This window comes from Microcebus murinus, chromosome 10 (assembly GCF_040939455.1).
Source record: "Microcebus murinus isolate Inina chromosome 10, M.murinus_Inina_mat1.0, whole genome shotgun sequence".
NCBI lineage: Eukaryota > Metazoa > Chordata > Mammalia > Primates > Cheirogaleidae > Microcebus > Microcebus murinus.
In genome coordinates, this window is record NC_134113.1 from 50,991,313 (window position 1) to 51,013,865 (window position 22,553).

The following is a 22,553-nucleotide window of genomic DNA, read 5'->3' on the forward strand; positions in this document are numbered from 1 at the left end:
GGAAAGGAAACCTGCAAGGGCGTTCTGCCCCAGCTTTCTTTCTCTTCCTCCCTCCAAAATATTAATGTATGTACGTTATCTGTCTATATAATACATAGGTATGTGTGTTATATATAACAATTTGTATAACACAATTGTATGTATTATATTTTATTTATATACAATGCCTATATAAATGTATGCTTACATTCATCTTTCCTTCTCCCTTCTCTCATCTTTCTGATTAATGTTAATGCCTTCACCTATGCCTGTCTCCATCGGCGATCCCTCCTATGTGCTTTTCTTTCACTCCTTTCCAGTGTGAGTGTGAATATGTAGTAGGGATATATGTTTCATCTTCCAAGGCCCAAGAAAGAAACAAAAATATATATTCCTTAACCCTATGGCCATCCTAGGTTCTGCTCTACCTCATTCATTCAATATTTATTAGGATCAACTACATGAGAAGACCTTAAGTAGGCACTGAGATGCTAGAGGCCTCTAAAGAGATATAGCTCCTTTTCTCACGATGCTTACAGTCTCTTTTTACCAAGCCTCCTTTAAAAATCGTTACTCTTATTTTTCCCCATTACAGAAATAAACACATGCTTGCTATCATAAATTTGGAAGTGGTTTCCTAAAGGGAAGCCATTAAAGAGTTAAAAGCAGAAAAGTACTAGGTCAAAATTTTATTTTCAAAGGTCACTTTGGCTGCTGAAAGGAGAAGGAGTTGGAAAGGGGTGGAAGTTGCTGGCAGATGACCAGTCAGGAGACCAGTCAAGAGATTAGTGCAATAGTGCATGTAACAGCTGCTGGGGGCTTGGCAGATGGAGAGAGGAAGACACAGTCAAGAAATCTTCAGCACCTCGGGAGAGTGAATGTTCAGCTGTGGGGAATGAGGTAGAGAGGGGAATCAAGGATGGCAACCAGGTTTCTGGTTTGCCCAGCTCAGTAGCTGGTGGTGCCATTTACTGAGATAAAAAATAATGGAGAAACCAGCTTTGGGTGGGTGTGAGGGTGTGGGGAGGGAAACATAAGCTCCGTGTGAACACTGAGTCTGGGTGTTTCCAAGTAGAGATGCCATCCAGACAGTTGAATATATATATCTGGAGTTCAAAAGAGACATCTGAAATAGAGCCAAGCATTGAGGACCTTTAGCCTAGATGTGTTAACAAATGCCACGGTATTGATTATAGAGGAGCAAGGTTGAATAGAGCGCTGAATGTTTTCAGAAGTAAAGGTCCAGCCAGGGAGGCACCAATAGAATAAACCAGAGAGATGGAAGAACCTCTAAGAGAATAAAGCCAAGAGAAGAGTCTTTAAAAGAAGTCCTGGTCAGCTGTGTCAAAGTTTGCTGAGATGTCAAGTAAGACAAAAATATAAAAATGGGCGTTAGGTTTAGCAGTGTGCAAGTCATTGTTGACATGAGCCAAAGCCAGCTGGTAGGTGGTAGAGGCTGAATTCATGGCAGAGGGGCGCGGGTGTACTTCGAGCCTTGTTGGTGCAGGATTTCAGACTATGTACGATGCAATAGATGCAGCGGAGAAGGCTGATTAAAGTTGTTTTAACTTTTTATGATAACCTCTAATCTTTATTGTTTTATTGTGATTACAAAGCAGTATATCCTCATTGTAAAAGTTGTAAACATTTAAAAATATGACTGAGAATAATCTCCATAATCTCATTCCCTCATATGTATCCACTATTAATAATGTGAGGTATTATATATCCTTCAAGATTTTTCTGTGTACATGCTACCTCACCCGCAAAAATTTGGTTTATTGCTATGTGGTCTGCTAAAGTTTGTATTTTTGTATGCAGTTTGTATTTTGTACTATGCAGATGCATAGTATTCTGTTGTGCTGTAGTATTATCTGGATATTGGAGTTTTACTTAGAAATTTTGGTCTCTCAAATGTTACACTGAACATCTGAACCCGTGTTCAGGGTTTATATTTATATCTTTTGTGTGTGTGTGCAGGAATTTCTGTGGAGCAAGTTCCTAAAGTGGAATGGTGGGGTCAAAGGGTATGCACATTTGACATTTTGATATTGCTACATTGCCCAAGGAGGAGGCTTTCTTTTTTTTTATTTTTTTTTTATTTTTTTATTTTTTTATTTTTATTTTTTTTTTTTTTTTGAGACAGAGTCTCACTTTGTTGCCCAGGCTAGAGTGAGTGCCGTGGCGTCAGCCTGGCTCACAGCAACCTCAAACTCCTGGGCTCAAGTGATCCTTCTGCCTCAGCCTCCCGGGTAGCTGGGACTACAGGCATGCGCCACCATGCCCGGCTAATTTTTTTTTTATATATATATATATCAGTTGGCCAATTGATTTCTTTCTATTTATAGTAGAGACGGGGTCTCGCTCTTGCTCAGGCTGGTTTTGAACTCCTGACCTTGAGCAATCCGCCCGCCTCGGCCTCCCAAGAGCTAGGATTACAGGCGTGAGCCACAGCGCCCAGCCCTCTTTTTTTTTTTTTTTTTATTGAAGAAATTTGAACATGAAAATGTTGATGAGGAGGAAAATAAAGAATAGGATGAAGTCACAATAAAGTGTGCTGCATAATCTATAGTGAGAAGGCCAGTGGGAATGGGAGCCAGGGCATAGGAGGAGGCTTTGGGCTGAGATCAGAGGGGAGAGGCCACCTCTCCCAGGTAGAGTAGGGGGTGGGAAGGATGAGCTGAGGGAGGCAGGGTCCTCAGCTACTGCTACCTCTCCAGAGCTTGCCTAGTGCTAGTGTATAGCAGGAATGCAACAAATATGTGTTGGTTAAATGGATAAACAAATATAATTTGGTTGATTCATCAATGGAACTTTATGTTTCCATGCTATATAGAATCTATTTTTCTTTCTCTACCAAATAGAAGATAAGATTTCCTACTGATACTGGCAAAGAAGGACTTGGAGATTTGAAAGGCTTCTAACTTAGTGAACCCAGTTGCTCAGATCAGACAGGATTCCTACTCTAGGCATTCCTTATCTTTTCCAATCAGCCTCCAAGGACTGTTTATGCTAATACCTTAATATCACTGGACTACCATCTATTCCTGTTCATCCTCACTACCACCATCACTATTTTAGTTCCAGCCTGGGTTTTCTTATCAGAGCAGCCTTTTAGATGGTCTTCTCTTTCCTCTTATGTATCCGTCAGGACTTCGTTTAGGGGCATCCAGCTCCCAGCCACATTGGTTTAGGATTCTCTTCCTGGGCTCCCCTACCCCTGGTCAGGTGTCTGCTCTCCAGAGATGATCCTTGGATGTTTATTTACCTAAAACCTTCCCATGTAAATGTCTTAGTGGCTGTTTTTGTATCTCTAAGACCTGTTGTAATCCTTAGCTCATATTGCATGCCAAGTCGATAGTTATTTTACGTGTGAAAGTCTGGGGTCTGTATAAACTTGGTACATGAAACGGAAGAACAAGAACAAAAGCAGGCATTAAAAGAACTCACAAAAGACCAGTAACTTAAGACGCTGGATCCTGGAACAAGCCTCAGGATTATTACATTCCCTAGGAAGGGGCAATCTGAGTTAAATGTCATTTGTATCACTTCTGTAATTAACATGTTAAATGGATATTTAAGAAATTTTAAACAGCTTGACTCACTAAGGTGATTTAACTGTATTCAAGATAATCTATTTATTTTGTAAAATCTCAAACTCGACATGATATTTTCAAGAGTAAAAACTGTTTAAATCTCCTTAGCCTTGTCTGGCCGGCTGGAGAATGATCACGTGATTGAAGTCCCTGTTGGAATTCTAGGAGAAATGGCCTTTGAACCCATTAAGTAAAGAGCTTCCAAATTAGGATACAGCATTCCTGTTTGGGTCTGCCTGGCTCCTTTCCATCACCAAGCCATTACCACTACCCCCTCTGCTGGGGAGAGTGGTAGGAAGTAGTTACCAACTGGCACCTGAACAATAATTTCAAGTTAGAGAAGCAGTTATCAAATAAAGGGTAATGAAAGAAGAAGCACAAGAAGTTGATTATTTGTGGAGAAAACAGCATTGTTTCAGGCCTTCTAAAAGCATAATGTTCAGAATTGAGAAATGGAGTAGTCAAGTGACTGCAGGAGCAATTGCCAGGAGTCATCTCAGCACTGAGACGGGCTGGAGAAGAGTTTGTGAGCGTTCGCAGGCTGACATGATCAGCCATCCGTGGCACAGGGCCAGAAGCTTCTTGCCAAGGTTCCTCCCTCCCCACCCGAGATCTGAGTTTCCCTCAGAATGGCCTCCTTGTTCAGATCACACTTAGTGACGTCGTTAGCAGTCAGGATGGCCATCATCACTGTTGCCACTCCTTCAGCAAAAGAGAATCACTGGGGCCGGATCTGGGTGTCCTCATTTTGAAAAGTCCCCAGGGCTTCTGGGCTGTGGAAGGGTAACCTAGATCAGGCTTTTGCTGCTAGGATTGCACTCCACTCTTTCACTGTGTTCCTCTGAACAGGGGCCTTTTAAATTTTTTACTTTTTTTTTTTAAAGACGGGGCTCACTGTGTTGCTCAGGGTAGACTCGAATTCCTGGGCTCAAGTGATCCTCCCATCTCAGCCTCCTGAGTAGCTGGGACTGTGGGGCTACAGGTACAAGTCACTGTGCCCAGCTTGAATATGAATTTAAATCATCTTAACCATAAAGGCATTCACTTATATTTAGCCTAAAATAATACCCTGAACTAATAAAACTGATCCTTTCAGAAGGAATTTTTGTTGTCTCAGTCTGTTATTTAACTGATGGCTTGAAAATTGTATCCATACATTCAAAATGTAAGTAGTGGGTATGATTTAAAAATACAGCAGGGAATGCAAAAAAATGGAATTTAGATAGAGCTAACAGTTCTTGAGTTTTGTTCTTTTTCAGTGTTAGACTGAATTCATGTACACTTTTTACATTTTTTATGTAACAGAACATTTTATAAACTATCATCAGCATATTCTCAACATCCTCCAAAACCTATACCCCTCTTAAAAAAATGAATAGAACTTCAAGAAAGTTTAAATATAACAGACCCCCCCCCACTCATTTGCAATACAAGTAGTTAATACTTGTTGAGTGTTTACTGTGCTATATATTTCACATGCCATGACTTATTTTATTTTTAAAACAAGCCTGGGGGCTAGTATTGTTCCCATTTTTCAGGTGCAGACACTGAGGCATAGGAAGGTCAGATGTGCTGCCCAAGCTCACACAGTTAGGAAGCAGCAGATCTGGGATTATCATTCAGGTCTCCCTCACTCCAGCAGCTAGCCTTACAGAAGTTAAGCAATCATTTGGTCATTCATTCAGCGGATAATTATGAAGCTCCTAACATGGCACAGACACTGCCCTGGGTGCTTGGGGACTCATCAGCTATGAACAAGGTGAAATCTCTTCCCTCCTGGAACTCACATACTCAATAAGTAATTATTAAGTGCTGAAGAAAAGTATAGCAGGGCAAGGTGACAGAGAATGGTGGCTCTACTTGGGGGCTGTTTAAGTTAGGATTTCAGGGACAGCCACTCTGAGTCATGGATTCTGAAAAGAGAGCTGAATAATGGGAGAGAACAAGCTACCTAAGCCCAAGGGGCAGAGTAATATAGTGGTTAAAGCGTAAGTTATGCACTCCTGGGTTCAAGTTCTGATTCTACTGCTTATTAGCTGTGTGATCTTGGGCAAAATCCTTGACTTCTCTGTGCCTCTTCATCAAATGGTGTAAAGGTAAATATAGTACTTATCCTTCTTAGGGTTATTGTGAGGGTGAAGTAAATATGGAAAGAACACGCATATGAAACGGGCACTGGAATATATTAAGTACCCGTTGAGTGTTAGCTATTATTATCTAGGCCCATGGGAGTGGTGAGAAGTAGCTGGTTTCTGGTAGAGTTTGAAAACTCAGCTGATAGGACTTAATTGAGGAATTGGATGAGGGAGGATAAGGGAAAGGAGTCAGGGATGATTCCAGTAATTAATTTGGGTCTAAATTTAGAAAACATAGACAAGTATTAGGAAAATTAGGAAAAAGCCTTTTGCTTAAATTTATTTTCACTCCCACACAAGTCTTAGATCATACAATAATATAGGTTTGGTTTTGTTTTGTTTAAATTATATACTCTTTAGTTTATTGGAAAATGGCTCATGGCAAAGAGAACAGTGAAAACATAGGCCAGGTGATAAAAGCCCTGGCATCAGGAGAGTCCTCTCTTTTGTATATTGCAAAACGGGAACAGTGCCCATTAAACAATAACTTCCCATTCCTCCTTCTCCTGGCAACCATTCTATTTTCTGTCTATGAATGTGACTCCTCTAGGTACCACACATAAATGGAGTCATACATTTGTCCTTTTGTGACTGGCTTATTTTACCTAGCATAATGCCTTCAAGATGGATTCATGAAGGAGCATATGTCAGAATTTTCTTCCTTTTTAAGGCTGAATAATAATCTGTTGTATGGTTGTTTCATCCATTCATCTGTCACTGGACACTTGGATTGTGTCCAGCTTTGGTTATTGTAAATAATAATGCTATGAATGTGGGTGTGCAAATATCTGTTTGAGTTCCTGCGTTTACTTCTTTTGGATATATACTATATAGAATTTTATAATTGATTTTTTTCACATTGAGATATATTGCTGAAATTTTCTGTGTCATGAATATCCTTTTGTAAATTATTTTAAATATTTGCATTACATACTATCATATAGCTATAGCCTAATTGACTTAAACAATCAAGTATTCTTTCCTAGAAGGAGAACTATAAGAACAAAGGGCAAGACTAATTTTAAAACTTTTGCTATGCTTACCAAGTTGCCACCTAGAAAGTTCATACCACCTGACACTGCCAATAGGTGTGTGTATTCCCAGCACCTTTGCTAATATTAAGTATTAATAATTATTTTTTGTTAATTTGATAATTAAAAATAGTATATCAATTCTGATTTTCCTTTCATCCAAATTTAGGATTCACTTTCTCAGTTAGAGTTTATTTGTAGATGATTACTGGGGGGAAATACTGATTTGGTAAATATTTAACTCGTGAGATCATGAAAGGAGATGACAATCTATGGAGTCCTTCCTTCTTCCAGTTGATTGGTCTTTTGTTCTGAAGTAATTGGCTAGTCCTTTGCTGTGTGTGTATATGACAAGCTGCTGTAAAGGAGTTTTGAGTTCTTCTGTTATTGGGTGTTAAATACATTCTTAGTTGTTGTTACAGGTTCTCAATTCCTTACAATTCAGACATCCAAAGAAGCCTGAAAAAAATATCTTTTGGAATTCATTTGGTTATAAAACCTGATACAGCTGAACTCTTTGATGAAGAAATCTGACTTCAGCCAACACAAAACTATTTATATTTTTTATTTATCCCCCTCAGAGTGAATATTCATATGTTTGGCTACAAAATCTGAATGTGTTTGAGTAAGGGGTGCTGTTTCCAGACCCCATGGGGAGTGCCTTCGTAAGTGAGACAATATATATGTAAGAATTATTATTTTTTTTTAATTCTGAAAAATTCTGAATTCTGAAACACAAGGTTTTGGCATCAAAGAGAAGAGAATGTGGACCTATAGTGTTCTTTCTCTTTTATTTCTATGTTCTCATTCCTCATAGGCTGCAAAAACTGGTTTTGAAATCAAGCCTGCTCTGGTTGGGTAAGCATGGAGTTATGACTGATGTGCTTTGAATTTAAAGACAATAAGAATTTAAGAGTGGTGTCTTCTTTCATACCCAGGACATGTACAATCCTTATAATCTGGGAACTGACAGGTCAGTGATTACAGCCAAGTTTCAGTTGAGCCATAGTCAATTACAAACTCAGGATAATGTTCAACTGGGAAGCCTGAGGGTCTTAGGAAACCTGAACCAGTTGGACTGTGAAGCAGTAGTGATGGCTTTCCAAGATGTTATTGGGGCGTGTTTCTAAAATTAGTGTCATTTGTCCTTCATAGAATATCAACTGTGAAGCCAAGCTTTTAAAATCAATACCCAATTGGAAAAACTAAATGACATCACTCTACTGGTATGTGATTATTTTTAATATTAAATATAAATTTTTAAACATCTGTTTATTAAATGGTAAAGGTTGCAGGAATGGAAAAATTGATCCTCAATTTCATATGAAATTGCAAGGGGCACCAAATAGCCAAAGCAATTTTGAAAAAGAACAAAGTTGGAGGACTCATATGTTCTGATTTCAAAACTTACTATAAAGCTACACTAATCAAAAAGTGTGGTCCTGGCATATGGATAGATATGTAGACCAGTGGAATAGAATTGAGAGTCCAGAAATAAATCCATACATCTATGGCCAGTTGATTTTTTGAAAAGGGTGCCAAGTACAGTCAATGAGGAAAGAAGAGTCTCATCTGGAAATGGTGCTGTGACAACTGGATTTCCACATGCAAAAATAATGAAATCTAATCCCTACCTCACATCATATATAAAACTTAACCCGAAATGGATCAACAACCTAAATACAAGAGCTAAGACCATAAAATTCTTAGAAGAAAACATAGAGGTACGTCTTCATGGCCTTGGATTTGGCAGTGGGTTCTTAGCTATGACACCAAAAGCCTAGGCAAAAAAAGAATTAAAAATAGATAAATTTAACTTTATCAAAATTAAAACCTTTTGTACATCAAGAGATATTATCAAGAAAGTGAAAATATAACTTACAGGATGGGAGAAATATGTGGAAATCATGTGTCTGAATAAGTCTCTAATAGCCAGAATATATAAAGAACTCCTGTACTCAACAACAAAAAAAGACAGACAACTCAATTGAAAAATGGACAAAGGACTCGAAAAGATATTTCTCCACAGAAAGTATACAGATGGCCAGTAGCACATGAAGGAGTGCTTAACATCATTTGTCATTAGACAAATGTAAATCAAACCACAATATCACTTCACACCTATCAGAATGAGAATAGCTGGTATTAAAAAAAAAAGCAAATAGAAAATAGCAAGTTGTTTGTGAAGACGTGGAGAAATTGGAACCCTTGTACACTGCTGATGATGTATGATGTAGCTGCTGTGGAAAACATTTTCCTAATTTTTTAAAAAAGCTAAACAGGAAATTACCATATGACCCAATAATTCCACTTCTAGGTATACTCCCAAAGAGTTGAAAACAGGGACTCAGATACTTGTATGCCAGTGTTCATCATAGCATTATTCATGATAGCCAAAAGGTGGAAATAACTCATGCATCCATCAACAGATGAATTGATAAGCACAGTATGGTGTAATTCATACAATGGAATATTATTCAGTTATAAAAAAGAGCGAAATTCTGATATATGCTACAATGTGGATATCTTGAAAACATTATGCTAAGTGAAATAAACCAGAAACAAAAGGACACATATTTTATGATTCTACTTATGTGAAATATCTAGAATAGGCAAATTCACAGAGACAGAAAAAAGATTAAGATTACCAGGGACTGGGGGGAAGGGAAAATGGGGAATTATGCTTGATGGTTAGTCTCTAGTGTAATCAAAAAAAGTTTTGGAAATAATAATGATGCTTGTACAACATTGTGAATGAAATTAATGCCACCAAACTGTACACCTAAAGTGGTTAAAATGGCAAATTTTGTTATATATATGTTACTGCAATTAAACATTTTTTAAAGATGGTAAATGAATTAATGAATTCAATGTGAATCCAATAGGTTTACAATACGCATTGGGTTTTTCTGTGAAAGTATTAGCTAACCTGGTTGAGGAATGAATAATGTGATGGTTGCTTTCAGCAATTCAAAAGGAGACATGTTTAACTTCTAGTTATATTTTTAGAACTGAATTATTGGGGCAGAGGAGGATTGTGGGAATAGGGAAAGACAGTTTATAAGAGGAGCCGAAATAACACTAAACATGGAAATGAAACAAGGCAGAGGAATTGTGCTTATGGAAGCTCTTCTCAGGAGTATTGCTATTTGTGGATGAAAGAAATCCTCAGAGTTGTCACTTAAGGTAGGGCTAGAAGGGTTAGATGCCCAGGGACTCGCCAAACTGTTCGTCTCTCTTTTGTTCTGCTGTGGAATGTTTTGTGCTGCTGGTAGGAGCATGTTTCTGTTCGGTGAGTTGCTGGAGCAATGGGCACAGTGGAGTGGAGGCTGAGCCCCTCCGTCTTAGATTAATTAGATGTTGTTCTAATATTTGAAGAGTATTGTCTTGAAGGGACACTATATCATTAGCCTGCTTTGTGTGTGCATCTATCTCAGGTTGCCCGATGCAGTATGTTTCTAGAAATAGAAAAACTCTCTTATTATGTAGGCAATTAAATTACATTCTGAAGAAGTAAGAGCACTAGTGACTTTACTGGAGTGACAGTTTATAATTCATTCCATCATTTGTTCATTTGCTCGTTCTTTTATCAAACATCTATAATATGCAAGGTATTGTTTCAAGTTCTGGGGGTACAAAGTTGGGTAAGGCAGTAGCTTGCCCTCTGGGAGCTCACAGACAAGTGGAAAAGAAATACAAATAATGACCACACAGTGTGATAAGAGAGATCAACACCTATCCTTTTCCCAGATTTTATCTTCTGGAGTGGCGGGCAATTATGAAAAACTAACTACCTTGTGATAATTTGGGACTCTGTTCACTGTAGGCTGCAAATTTTGTTTGTAATAATCACTCTTTTTTTCTTTCCTACACTCTAAGTGGAAGACCAAAACTGAAAAATACCATTTTAATAGCTAATAATGCAATGATTGAGTTTTTAGACCCCGCCCATAGTGGCGTGGTAGGTTTTACTAGATATGCAAAGTGCTGTAGGAGCATGAAGCTGAGGCCAATAACGTAACCTGGCACTTAAAACAGTGACATTGAAATAAAAATTTGAAGAGAGGTGCATTTCAGATATAAGAAACTTAGGATGAGGTTGAAAGCAAAAAGGATAAAATTGGATGACTGACCAAATGTCGAGCATGAAGGAAAGAGAAAAGGTAAGAATGGCTCCAGTTTCTGGCTTGGCAGATTGAATTGATGATAATACATTCTTCAGGAAAGGAAGCACAACAGGGGGAACCTTTAGGGAAAGGTAGTTTTTACCATAATACAGGGAGAATCGTTATTAATTTTCTAAATTGCTGAATGTATAGTACTGGGCCCCACCCATGAATCAAAAATTTCCTGACCCTGACAGAGTTTACATCTTCACGAATGACCTGTTTTCCTTCTTCCTGTCAGAAACAGTAGCTGAAGTGGGAATGATAATTGTAGAATTATCTCTGCTGAGAAAAGGGGGAGGAGAGGGTGAGAGGGAAAGCTCTCATCTTAAAATGGGAAAGACAACTGTAATAGAAACTACCAATTTGAATTTGGAATTTGCATTCCAGAAATGATTAGAAGAGATGCCACATTTTTTTGTTTAAATATTACAGTCATTGAATTTACGTGCCAGTAACTAGGATAAGAGATTGATCCACTCAGATTGAGAAAAGTGAGGAAAGGCATTTCCTGATTTACATTTTTTTTTTCGTTTAAAAGAAGTAGCCAACACTGCTTAGGACATCATAGTCATTCAAAAATATTTGCTGAGGCCGGGTGGCTCATGCCTGTAATCCTAGCACTCTGGGAGGCCGAGGCAGGCAGATTGCTCAAGGTCAGGAGTTCGAAACCAGCCTGAGCAAGAGCGAGACCCCGTCTCTACTATAAGTAGAAAGAAATTAATTGGCCAATTAATATATATAGAAAAAATTAGCCGGGTATGGTGGTGCATGCCTGTAGTTCCAGCTACTCGGGAGGTTGAGGCAGAAGGATCTCCTGAGCCCAGGAGTCTGAGGTTGCTGTGAGCTAGGCTGACGCCATGGCACTCACTCTAGCCTGGGCAACAAAGTGAGACTCTGTCTCAAAAAAAAAAAAATATATTTGCTGAATTAATGTTAACTGTTTTATGCTTAAATTCATTTTGATATTTGAAGTGGAATCAGCCAGGCACCGTGGCTCATGCCTGAAATCCTAGCACTCTGGGAGGCCAAGGCAGGAGGATCGCTTGAGCTCAGGAGTTCAAGACCCCACCTCGTCTTTACAAAAAACAGAAAAATTAGCCGGGTGTGATAATGTGTGCCTGTAGTCTTAGCTACTCGGTAGGCTGAGGCAAGAGGATAGCTTGAGCCCAGGAATTTGAGGTTGCAGTGATTTATGACAATGCCACTGCACTCTAGCTGGGGCAACAGAGTGAGACTCTGGCTTCCAAAAAAAAAAAAGGAATGAATAATAGAGATAGTCAAGGTGAAAGTCAGAAGGAAAAATTGGTGCCTAACAAGGGTAATGGTGCCAAAACTTAAAGATTGAAGTAAAAATAATGATGTAGATAGTATTTATATAGTACTTAACAGTTTTCAAGTTCCTTTTATATATACACCAGTTAGTTTCTTCTCATTTATCCTCACTCTACATTTTATTGATGGGGAAACTGAGAATTAGGGTCAAGCAATGTGCCTGAGCCACAGGGGAGACCGTGTAGTGGTGTTAAGATTCAGGTCCAGTGCCCTGTGTGGTAAAACCAGCTGTCAGTCATATGCCTGATAGAAATGCTCCTGTCTTTGTGTTTTATGTTTTATTATTAACATTCTTTGCATTAGTAATGACTCTGTGGCTCTATCTCAAAATCTCATTGTAGTACCACAAGGCCTGTAATCTGCAGGCTTATAACCTCTTAATAATATGGAAAGTAGGATTTCTCTCACCTAATTGTCACCAAAACTAGTAAATCCTATTAAACAAACTAAGGCCAGAAAATGAGATATTGGAACCTGGAGGCCAAATATAACCACCACAGGATGATGTGGGGGCTGGGGTTAGGGGGCTCAGCTGTAAGTGATGTTGGGAATGAGACTGGGCAGGCCCAGCATGACATCCTGGAAGCATACAGCGACAGGAAATTCTGGCCCCAGTGTGTGATTGCTTTTAGAATAGTGACTGGTAAGTGCTAGTGTTCAGGCCAAGCATCAAATGCATGCTGACATCCAGATTTCAGAGGCTTCTGTCAAATGGGAGAAGAGAGTTTCAGGTACAAGACAGCCTGGCAGATCACTAAACATCCTACCCAATCTGGATATGTGAACATATCCTCATTCCCAAGGTGATATGGGCCATTCCTTTGACATTCCTTTAGTTGAACATTCACTAGATCATGGAATTCCTGAGGATAGTTTCTGTACTGTCTTCATCTTGGTATTTATACTCCTATCATCTAGCTCCATCCCTGGCACATGAATGTCTTTAGCCACTTGCCAGAATATTTTATCTGTTTGTTTATTTTGTGAAGCTTTTCCATTAGTTCTTCTAATTGTGATTGCTGTATCAGTAAGTTCCACTGCATTGTTATTTTTATCCTTTGTTTTCCAAAATGTGTTAGGCTGTTACATCTCTGTCTCACTATATACTGAAGCAGTTATTTGCTAATTTTTTTGATTTATACTTACAATGCTATTTTAATTTTTTATCAACTTGTATTTAACATCAGGGAGCCCTTGTATTATTCACAGCAGCCCAGGAGACAAATTATTGTATTCAAAAAGATGTCCAAGTTTGGAATCAGACAGGTTCAGATTCTCATTGTCACTTCTAGTAGTTGACTTCAGGCAACTAACAACCTTGAATTATTCATCATCTGTGAAAACGGGGACAAAATGGGATTAAATAAGATCAGATGTTTAGAAGTGCCAGACACAAAATAATACACTCAGTAAATTTTCATTTATTTCCTCACATCATTGAGTCTGTGTACATGAACTTAATTTATATGTTTATAGTGCTTTATTTTTTTTTTACATCATGCTTTTGAATTGTCATTTGTATCTTTGCTTAACTTTGTGAGATAACCAGGGAAAGTAATGTTGTCACCAGCTTTATATAAATAAAATGAGAATATGTATTGCCCACAATCACGCAGCTAAGAAATTGCAGAAGCAGAATTTGAACCCAGTCAATCCCCTCACTGCCCTTTGTACAAGGCCCTGATATATTTGTACCCACTGTCTTCCATATGTTCACTTTGTCTCTGATAAATTTCAATGGCAACCAATCCCCATAATAAATGAGTCAGTTGGACCCAGCCACCTGCCATGCTGGTGCTGTACATCAGATAAAGTGTATGCCTGATTCGATTATCTGTATTCCTAGGACACTGCTTATCAGACATTTTGGTTTTGACCTATGAATTTCCTGAGAGGTTATTGTGTGTTTTCTGATAGATAACGGATTAAGTTATAAAATTATAGATAATGGTTATTTTTATTAGCCAGTTTATATGTCTCAATCAGCTTACAGTTGGGATAAGTATTAGTTACTCCATTTCTAAATGCTAAGCAAGTAATCATGTGAACTGCACCTCTCTGGTGAGGCTTCCTGTGTGCTGGTATTAACCCTTTGTGCTGTTCTTATATGACTGGGCCTCTAGATACTTCTTTTGGGCCCTTCATTTTGGACTGCCAAATAAGTCAGTGTTAGTACCACCAAGGACTTTATTGCTTCAATTTCACTGTACTAACTACATTGATAGTTTTAAAAAACGTGCTCTTTCTTTCTTTTACTAACTGTTATATGATAACTATAGTAATCCAGTTGATAGTATTATTACAGTGCTCCATAAATCTGTCTAGCTTGGCACTTACAAATGATGCCACAATTAACGTTAATCATGTCTTGGATTTCTTTCCTCAAGAAGAGGGAATGTCATTTGGTTGTTCTTGGTATCCGTAGGGTCTTACAACACAATGTCTGTGCAAAATATAAAATAGGATTTGAGCATTTGAACCTGACTTTCAACTGCCCTTTCATTTTGCATCCATACAAAATTCCATTGACATGTCAAGATCAAAGTTTTTTTCATATTAGAATAACTAGTTTTTAGTTCTCTGCTCAGCCTTTTGATGAAGAAATAACATAGAGGTTCCATATACTTTTTATGTTTCAAGTGCCAAAATTAAATGAACTAATCATGGTACCATTCAAAGTAGTACCTTTGTTGTATAAAACGAGGCACAGTGACAGTACTAAAAGTACATTTCAAAATATTACATTAAGGAAAACATGATTTTTATAAAGAAAGAAAATTAACATTTTTGCCCTTTCAGAATTTTCTCCCCAATTCTTACCCATTTTAATAAAAAGCCCGCAAAGTGTTGCCTTGATTTTGACTCTTTTATTTCTGCTCAGAAATGAACTTTTTCAGCTGTGTTAGCTTACCAGAAATGAGAACATCAAAATGATAGCTGGAGCCCCTCAGTAGTGGAAGTATAATTACCATATTAGCATCATAAATCATTTGCCTCTCAGTACTATATTAGGTCATGAGAGCAACAGCTGCGGCTTTGTTCTCCCTAGATGATGTTTCAAAAAAGCCATTTCTGTTTTTATTCACTCAAATTTGCAGTTTCTCCTTTGTATTGACATTTACCAGTGTATCTATTAGTTTCCATTACCAGCAGAACAACCAAAACTATAAATAATTCTGTAGTTTCTCTCAAAACCCTTTCAAGCTGCATATAGATACCTTTAATTTGATAGAACATCTGGGTAAATACATCTTGCTTCTTTTCTGTCTTTAGGCAAAATGCACACTAAAGCCTGTTTTTTCATTTCAAAAAAAAAAAAAAGAGAAAAATCAACTATACCAGCACAGTCCCATCTGTTGTCCTCAGATTTATCATACTAGATAAATTAGGCATCAGATTTATTGTAATAGATAAACCAAGCATCTAATCATATACAAATCTAGATAAGACATCAAGTCAAGTCTCTCCATCATATTTATAATACTCATGTAAAAAAAATGCACTATTAGGTTTCATTGTTTGCTGCGTCTGCCAAAAAACAATATACCATAAATACCATAGATATAATTTCTTCAGTATCGATCTCAATATCATAAAAAGGTTAGGTCTTTTCTTCCAGATGTAAACCCGTCTGCACAACGCCAACTTAGAGCACTCTTCTCACACATCTTAGCAAGTTTTAAAGGTGGTCTGCAGGAATGTAATTATCTTGGACAACTGTTGTTCTGATATTGGAATAACCAGTTTATTCTATGACAGCTCTCTAAGTGTAACAGACCCGCAGTGATTGCTGTAGCCCTCCTTTAGTTCTCAGAGGCAAGCACCCCTTAATTTCGGCTTTTGTGGCAGCTCTGCAAGCCTTTTCTCACCTCATCTGGTTCCTGTTCCTGCTTTGAGTCACAGTTCCTCTGATGAACTCAGAGTTAGAATCATTTGTTTGTGCTGTCATTTCTACTGGCATTTCTTTTCAGGTCATAAGTGTACAAAGATGTGAGTTAAGTGAACAAATAAAGATATTTTTTTCCTAGATTTTGCATGAACCTAAAATCTAATCCAAATATTGGGAGATTTCTTAGTGAAGTGCTAAACCAATTTGGCAACTAAATTGGCTGAATTGTTGGCTGATGTTTTGGTTTTATCAATGATCACTTAGAGAGCTCTTAGGAATTGCCCCTATATTTGTTGAGATTTTTTTCTGTTGGGCCATTCCTGAAAGGAATTTTTGGGGATGGAAAGGAACCTAGCCTTCTCTTTCACAAAAGCCTTTAATGGATTTTTAAAAAATTAGTATGCATTTCAAAACTCACTACAAATCCAAGATAACATCACAATAAAATCAAAAGTAATTTCTTATGATTTAATAATTATTCCATAGTCAAACTCTTCAGTTTGAAAAATAAGTCCTTTACAGCTGGTTTATCCAAGTTAGGATCCAGTTGAGGACCATATATTGCTAATTGTTTATGTCCCTTGGGGCTCTTTACATCTTTAACTAAGGTCTTCTTCATATCATTGATTTATTGAAGAGACTGGACCTGTAGATAAATATGGATATTTATTTAAACATTAAATAATCTTTATTTAAACTTATTTAAATATTTAAGACTCTCTTACATTTGTTTAAGAATATTTTCCTACAAAGCAAAAATTATATTCAAATGTCCCCAATTTGAATTAGGGAAACAATCCTTTATATCTGATTTGTTTAAACCGGGATCAAACCCAGAACCACACACTACAAATGATTGGTTCTCTCAGTATCTTTTAACCTAGAACAATTCCTTTCATTCATGTCAGTAAATTGTTGACAAGACAGGACTAGCATCTTGCAGAATGTCCTACCTTCTGGATTTGGTTTCTCTATCCCTTTAACACTAGACTTCTCCAATATAATAGCCACTAATCACATATGACTATTGAGCTTCTAAAATGTAGCTAGTCTGAATTGAGATGTACTATGAGTTTAAAATACACACTGAATTTCTAAGACTTAGTACAAAAAAGCAAAATATTTCACTCATTTTTTATATTGATTACATGTTCCAGTGCTAATTTGGGTATTACAGGCTAAATAAATTGTTATTACAATTAATTTTACCTGTTTATTATTTTTTTAAATGAAGCTACTAGAAAATTTTATGTGGCTTCCTTTATATTCTATTAGATGCTACTGTTCTAACAGATTCTAAAACAGAAAATTGCTACCTCCAAATGACTCCACATCAGTACCCTAAGATGTAACAAATAAGAACATCAGTAAGCTACAGTGTAACTTAGCCTGAATTTTATAACATTTAGTTGCTGTGTAGAAGCTAAATGATTTTCCATGGTAGACCTAGCCTAGAGAATTTTAAGACCCGATATCCTACAAGCATGACATTGTCCAGTGGTGGTTAAAACAACTGCTGAAGATTTTGAGTATTCCTGATAGCTGGCAGTGTTAAATAATGTAAACCTGCAAACGTGCCACAAATGCTGTATGTAGTTTTTAACCCAGTGCTACTGATTTAAAAGCAGAGGAGTATATTAGCCAGTGAAAGTTTGTGCTTCATTTATTTATTCATTCATTCATTTATTTTTAGTGTTGGAAAACCTTGAACAGACAATCGTCCCCAATTGTGGATCACTGGAAAGTCAGCATGATTTTCGAACCCCGGAGTTTGTGAGTACTACTACTTTTTCTTCAATTTGTATTGGTCAGTTAAGAGATTTTCGCAAAATGGGGGATAAAGATTTTTTTATGAATTCATTCCTTCAGTGGCTGTAGATCTGGCGTAGATCCTGTGGCAGTGACTGTGTGCTCAAAGCTCGGTGTCTCTGGGGAACAGGTGACTGAACTTCAGTGTCTCAGCATCATGCTCCATATGCTTATTCTTCATACTGCTCATGTAATTGCAAATGGGAACTCATTCAGCAGTAAAATAGCAACGTGTTTCCAAACTCTTACTTCATTCTTTGACACGGTTGCTATCAGCTTCTGCAGTTAGTAACTCTGGAAATGAGTCTTTATTGAGCACACACAGGTACACAGACAAGTGCCAGTCAGTGGTGGTGGACACAGTTTACTTTCCCTTTCATTCTGGAGCTGTCTGCAGTATAACCCTCATGTATCTTGTAGAGCTAGGAATATTCTATTGGTTGTTCCAAGAAGAGAGGAACTGAATGCTCCCACTAAATTAGACTCATTAAAGATCAGCCATGGTTCCTGCCCTTAAGGAATTAAAAATCTTATTAGATGTTACTGTGATTTTATTAATGCCTTGTTTTAAAGAAAATTAAGCACATAGGATGCCTTGTGCAAAATGTCCTCACTAAATAGGTTTTATATTAGGCTCATTTGGAGAGAGGGGGATGAGAAGTAGTGTTTCTCTGACTCATGTACCATATTATTGTACCAGATGTGTAGGAAAAACATGCCAGGATCCACTTAGATTTACTGGTTTTTGTCCCTGTTGCAAATGGCCTGTTTATCACGTTAGGAACGCAGAAGTCTTTTTTGGTTTATTTTCAAAGTGTGATATACAGTTTCTACTCCAGTAATTGGCAGAGCACAATTGTATTATTGATAAAGGAAAAAAAAAAGAACTTCGTATGTGCTTTTTCTCTTCTCACTTACTCTTAATGGATTGCCCACTCAGTTCAACCAAGAGTAAAGAAACTAGACAGTGCTCTGGACTGAAAAGGGATAGCTCATAAAACTATATCCACGATGCCATTTTATTTCAAAGTGTGGGACTCCTGTGGTGCACTAGCAGATTGCCTACTGTGAAAATCACCTGGATATAATAGAAAGACATAGTATTCAATGACTTTCCTATTATAGTCAGTACAATTTTCAGTAAAGGAAAATTGTGAATGCTCACCAATATTCCTGCATCTTAAAGTAGCAAAGCAGTTTCTGATTTTTGCAGTTAGAGCCCAAAAGCAGAATTGACACAGACATTTCACATTTGAGCATGATGATACTGGTACAAACTCATGGAGCCGCCCCTTTTTTTGTTTTATTTTTTTAACTGCTTTTTGTTAAAAGCAACATATCTTTCAGCAACATAACTAATCTAAAAAGAGCTGTGTGCAGCAAGGTGTCGGTGTGCCTGGTTAAACACATACATAGTTCACACCAAATCCCTATGTAAAAATAACAGTATTTTCCTCAAGGACAGATTTTGGTATATTGTTATGGAGATGGGCATTCCTGGCAGTGTCTTTGCCACAGACAGTACAGATGTGCTGGTCATCTTCCTCCACCTTCAGCATTAACTTCTTGACTCCCACGCTTTCATTTTCAACGTTTGAAGACTGGCTAGTCTAAGCTAGAATGACTAGGGTAGAACTCAGGCTCACAGAATACATTTACCCTGTCGGGAGACTGGTTTTTAACAACGAATCTTGAGAATACCCAAGCTGGAAGGAGACTCTTAAGCTAAATCTCCACCTTTTTTTTTTTTTTTTTTTTATGTAATGCTTTAAGAATTATTGAGAGTCATTATAGTAGACCACATTGGCTGGAGTTGAAAACTGTTAATCAGAATTTCCCTTTATGTGTAGTTGATACCAGATTTCTAAGACCTGGCTATTACTTTTCTCTGATTATGTGTTCATATCATGTTCAGGAGGGAATCTGTGCCTTATAGATTCTTGTGCCTTATAGATTTTCACACATTTGATGCTCATTACATGCCGCTTCTTTGTGGAGCATGTAAATAGCTGCTAGTGTTTTCTCCCGAGCATCACCGTAGCCAGCGTTCTCCCGGCTCCAGAGTAAACAGATATTACCCAAACTGCTGTCTCCATGGTAAACAAACAGAAGGTGTAAAAGTGGTGCCTTGAGAATAGGGTGCTTGAGGGAACCAGGCATTATATTTAAGGGCAGCCCTTTTTGGAGGCAGAAGTTCACAGCGTCAGTGAAAACCGGTGGCTCCCATCATATAGGCAGGAGGACTGGGCAAATGCCAGGACGAAATCAGGTAAGTCCATCCAAACCACATTTTAAAGTCAGAAATGGAAGTGACAATACAAACCTGGGAGCAGAAAGCACCCAGAGGCAAAGCAAAAGTGAAAACAGAAAGAAGACTGAGAAGAAAAATAAAAGGAGCTGAAAAATCAGTGCTCTATTTTTTTTTTTTTCCATCTGGCATTTTGGAAGGGCCAACTGCAGTTTGCTGGATTGAACTGAAATAAAGCAAAGCATAGTCTGTGTTTACTCAGGCCTTATCCTCAAATAGTTCAGATTTTAGAAGGATCAAGAGCCTAGTGTTTTTATACAACAGAGTGTATTTATAGAGTTTGGCCAACAGGGAGAATAAAATGCTTATCATTATTAGTTCATTTCCTTCAGAATTTCTGTTTTTCTTTCATTTGAAACAAGGCCTAAGAGAGCAGTGCTCGTTGAGTAGCCTTGGCCACTGGCATCACAGGCACATTGACGTTTTCCTTCACAGCTCCGCTGTCTATAAGGTGATGAGTCAGGTAAAGCCAGCACTGCTGTATAGTCTGCATACATCATGAGTAAATAAATGCTGTTGTGAACTGCCTGTGTGGCCTGGAGACAGCAGCCCTCCTTGTTCTTGGGCAGCACCCTCAGTGGCTTCTTCTCCAGCTCGCCACAGAGCTTGTGCATGGATTACCTGTCACCTGTGCACCTGTGTGGCTCCTCTCCAGCTCCTCCCCCACCTTGCAGACTGAGGCAAATGAGTTTAGCCAGACTATGCGGAAATGGTAAGGGGTGAACAGAGATGTGGACATAGGGACGTGTGCTCTTGCTAGGCCAAAGCTTGTGAGGAGCTGGGAACATGTTGAAACTAGAAAGTATGACACAGACCCACTCCGAGGCAAGGTGGATGTGTGGGTGGGAGTGAAGGTGAAAGGGCCCTGGCTACATGCTGGCATTACAGAGAGTGACTTGGCAGTCTTGCTAGGGTGGGAAACCGTCTCAGTCCTGCTTCAGTTTTGTTTTTGTTTCAGCACGATGAATATCTGTTTCATAACCTGTTTTATTAATTTGACATTGTATCATGAACATTTTCTCATGCTGTTTTTTTCCTCTAACATCATTGTTATTATCTCTAACGTATCCCTTCTGCTATATTGATAGGTGTTGTTCATCACACTGTAATTTTCAAAGCAGGTAGCTCAAGGGGATCTCGTCAGGGAAATGGTGGCATGGCCAGATGCTCTGGAACTATGTGAATGGTGACCATCATTTTGGGATATGAATGGACATAGACTAAGTGCATGATGAATCTAGGGAAGGTAATCAGTCAAAGTGAGACTGGGAACTAAGTACCAGAAACCCAGACAACCTGTCAAGTTCAGTCTTATAAGTAGAGACTACAGAAATAGGCCGTGTGATTAGCACTGAGGTGGTGAGCCATCCTCATTGCCATGCAGCAGATAAATGTTGTTCTGCAACATAGCTGCACGTAGGATATCACAGACAGCCCGTCCTCCACACCCCCCAATCCTAGGTCTGGTTAAGAGTAAGGAGATCTAAGGGCCAGCCATGGCTGATTAATTTCAGGCCCCAGGGAGTTGGAAAAAACTGGGAATTGAGGGGTTGGGGGCAGGGCAGGTAGTGGTCAAGGCTAGTTGTAGAAACCACGACTCTGTTGGCACTAACCCAGGAACTCAGATGGGCCTGACTGCCTGGGTACACATGGGGTGAGGGAAAGGATTCTGAGCCAGCGGTGGTGAATCTGCTTGTGGCAAGCTGGGATCCTGCCGCGGATAGAAATCAGGCTGCAGTCAACATGAAATACATGGGAGGAAAGAGAAGGCTATGGAATTATGTTTTATGATCTGAGACTCACTAGTACTACTCCCTTTTCCAGCCTTTTCAGAACTTGAGGTTTATATGTGACTCCCTGGCTTTTTTAGAAGCTGGGAGATTCTTATCACCTCTGATCTCATGCCAGCTGGGGATGTTTTTTGTTATTTAGCTTCTACCAAATTTGGAGTAAATAATAAGAAAGAATTTGGGCTGGCCGAGGAGTATTAGGGTTACAGTAGGATAAATCAGGGAAGATGATGAGAAACCACAGGGTTTAGAAGGACTGAATAGAAAAATAGACTCAGGAAGATGAGGATTAAAGTGGAATAAATATATGTTCCATTAATTAAGCATTGTGGTTACGCAGAAAGAAGGAAGCCTGAAGAGTATCCCCATTTGGGATTTCGTGTAACTGACTCCCTTTTTGAAGGAAGATACTGCTTTGTAGAAAATGCTTTTGGTTCCTTGAAATTCTGATTTGATTATCCTCAACCATTTGAAAATACATGTGATCCCAAGGATGAGTTGACATTAATTCACTA

General features: G+C 38.4%; 1 protein-coding gene across 3 annotated transcripts in view; it reads left to right on the forward strand.

Moving 5' to 3' along the window:
• Positions 1–22,553, forward strand: part of ANO6 (anoctamin 6) — a 185,252-nt gene that overhangs the window by 55,079 nt on the left and 107,620 nt on the right. For 2 of the 3 annotated variants that reach the window (XM_012748410.2, XM_012748487.3), the window contains one exon: positions 17,825–17,904. In XM_012748410.2, the coding sequence (XP_012603864.1) occupies positions 17,825–17,904 (80 nt within the window). Of the gene's footprint in view, positions 1–1,043; positions 1,346–17,824; positions 17,905–22,553 lie in introns of those variants that run through there. The other variant, XM_012748617.3, reaches the window with a different exon arrangement.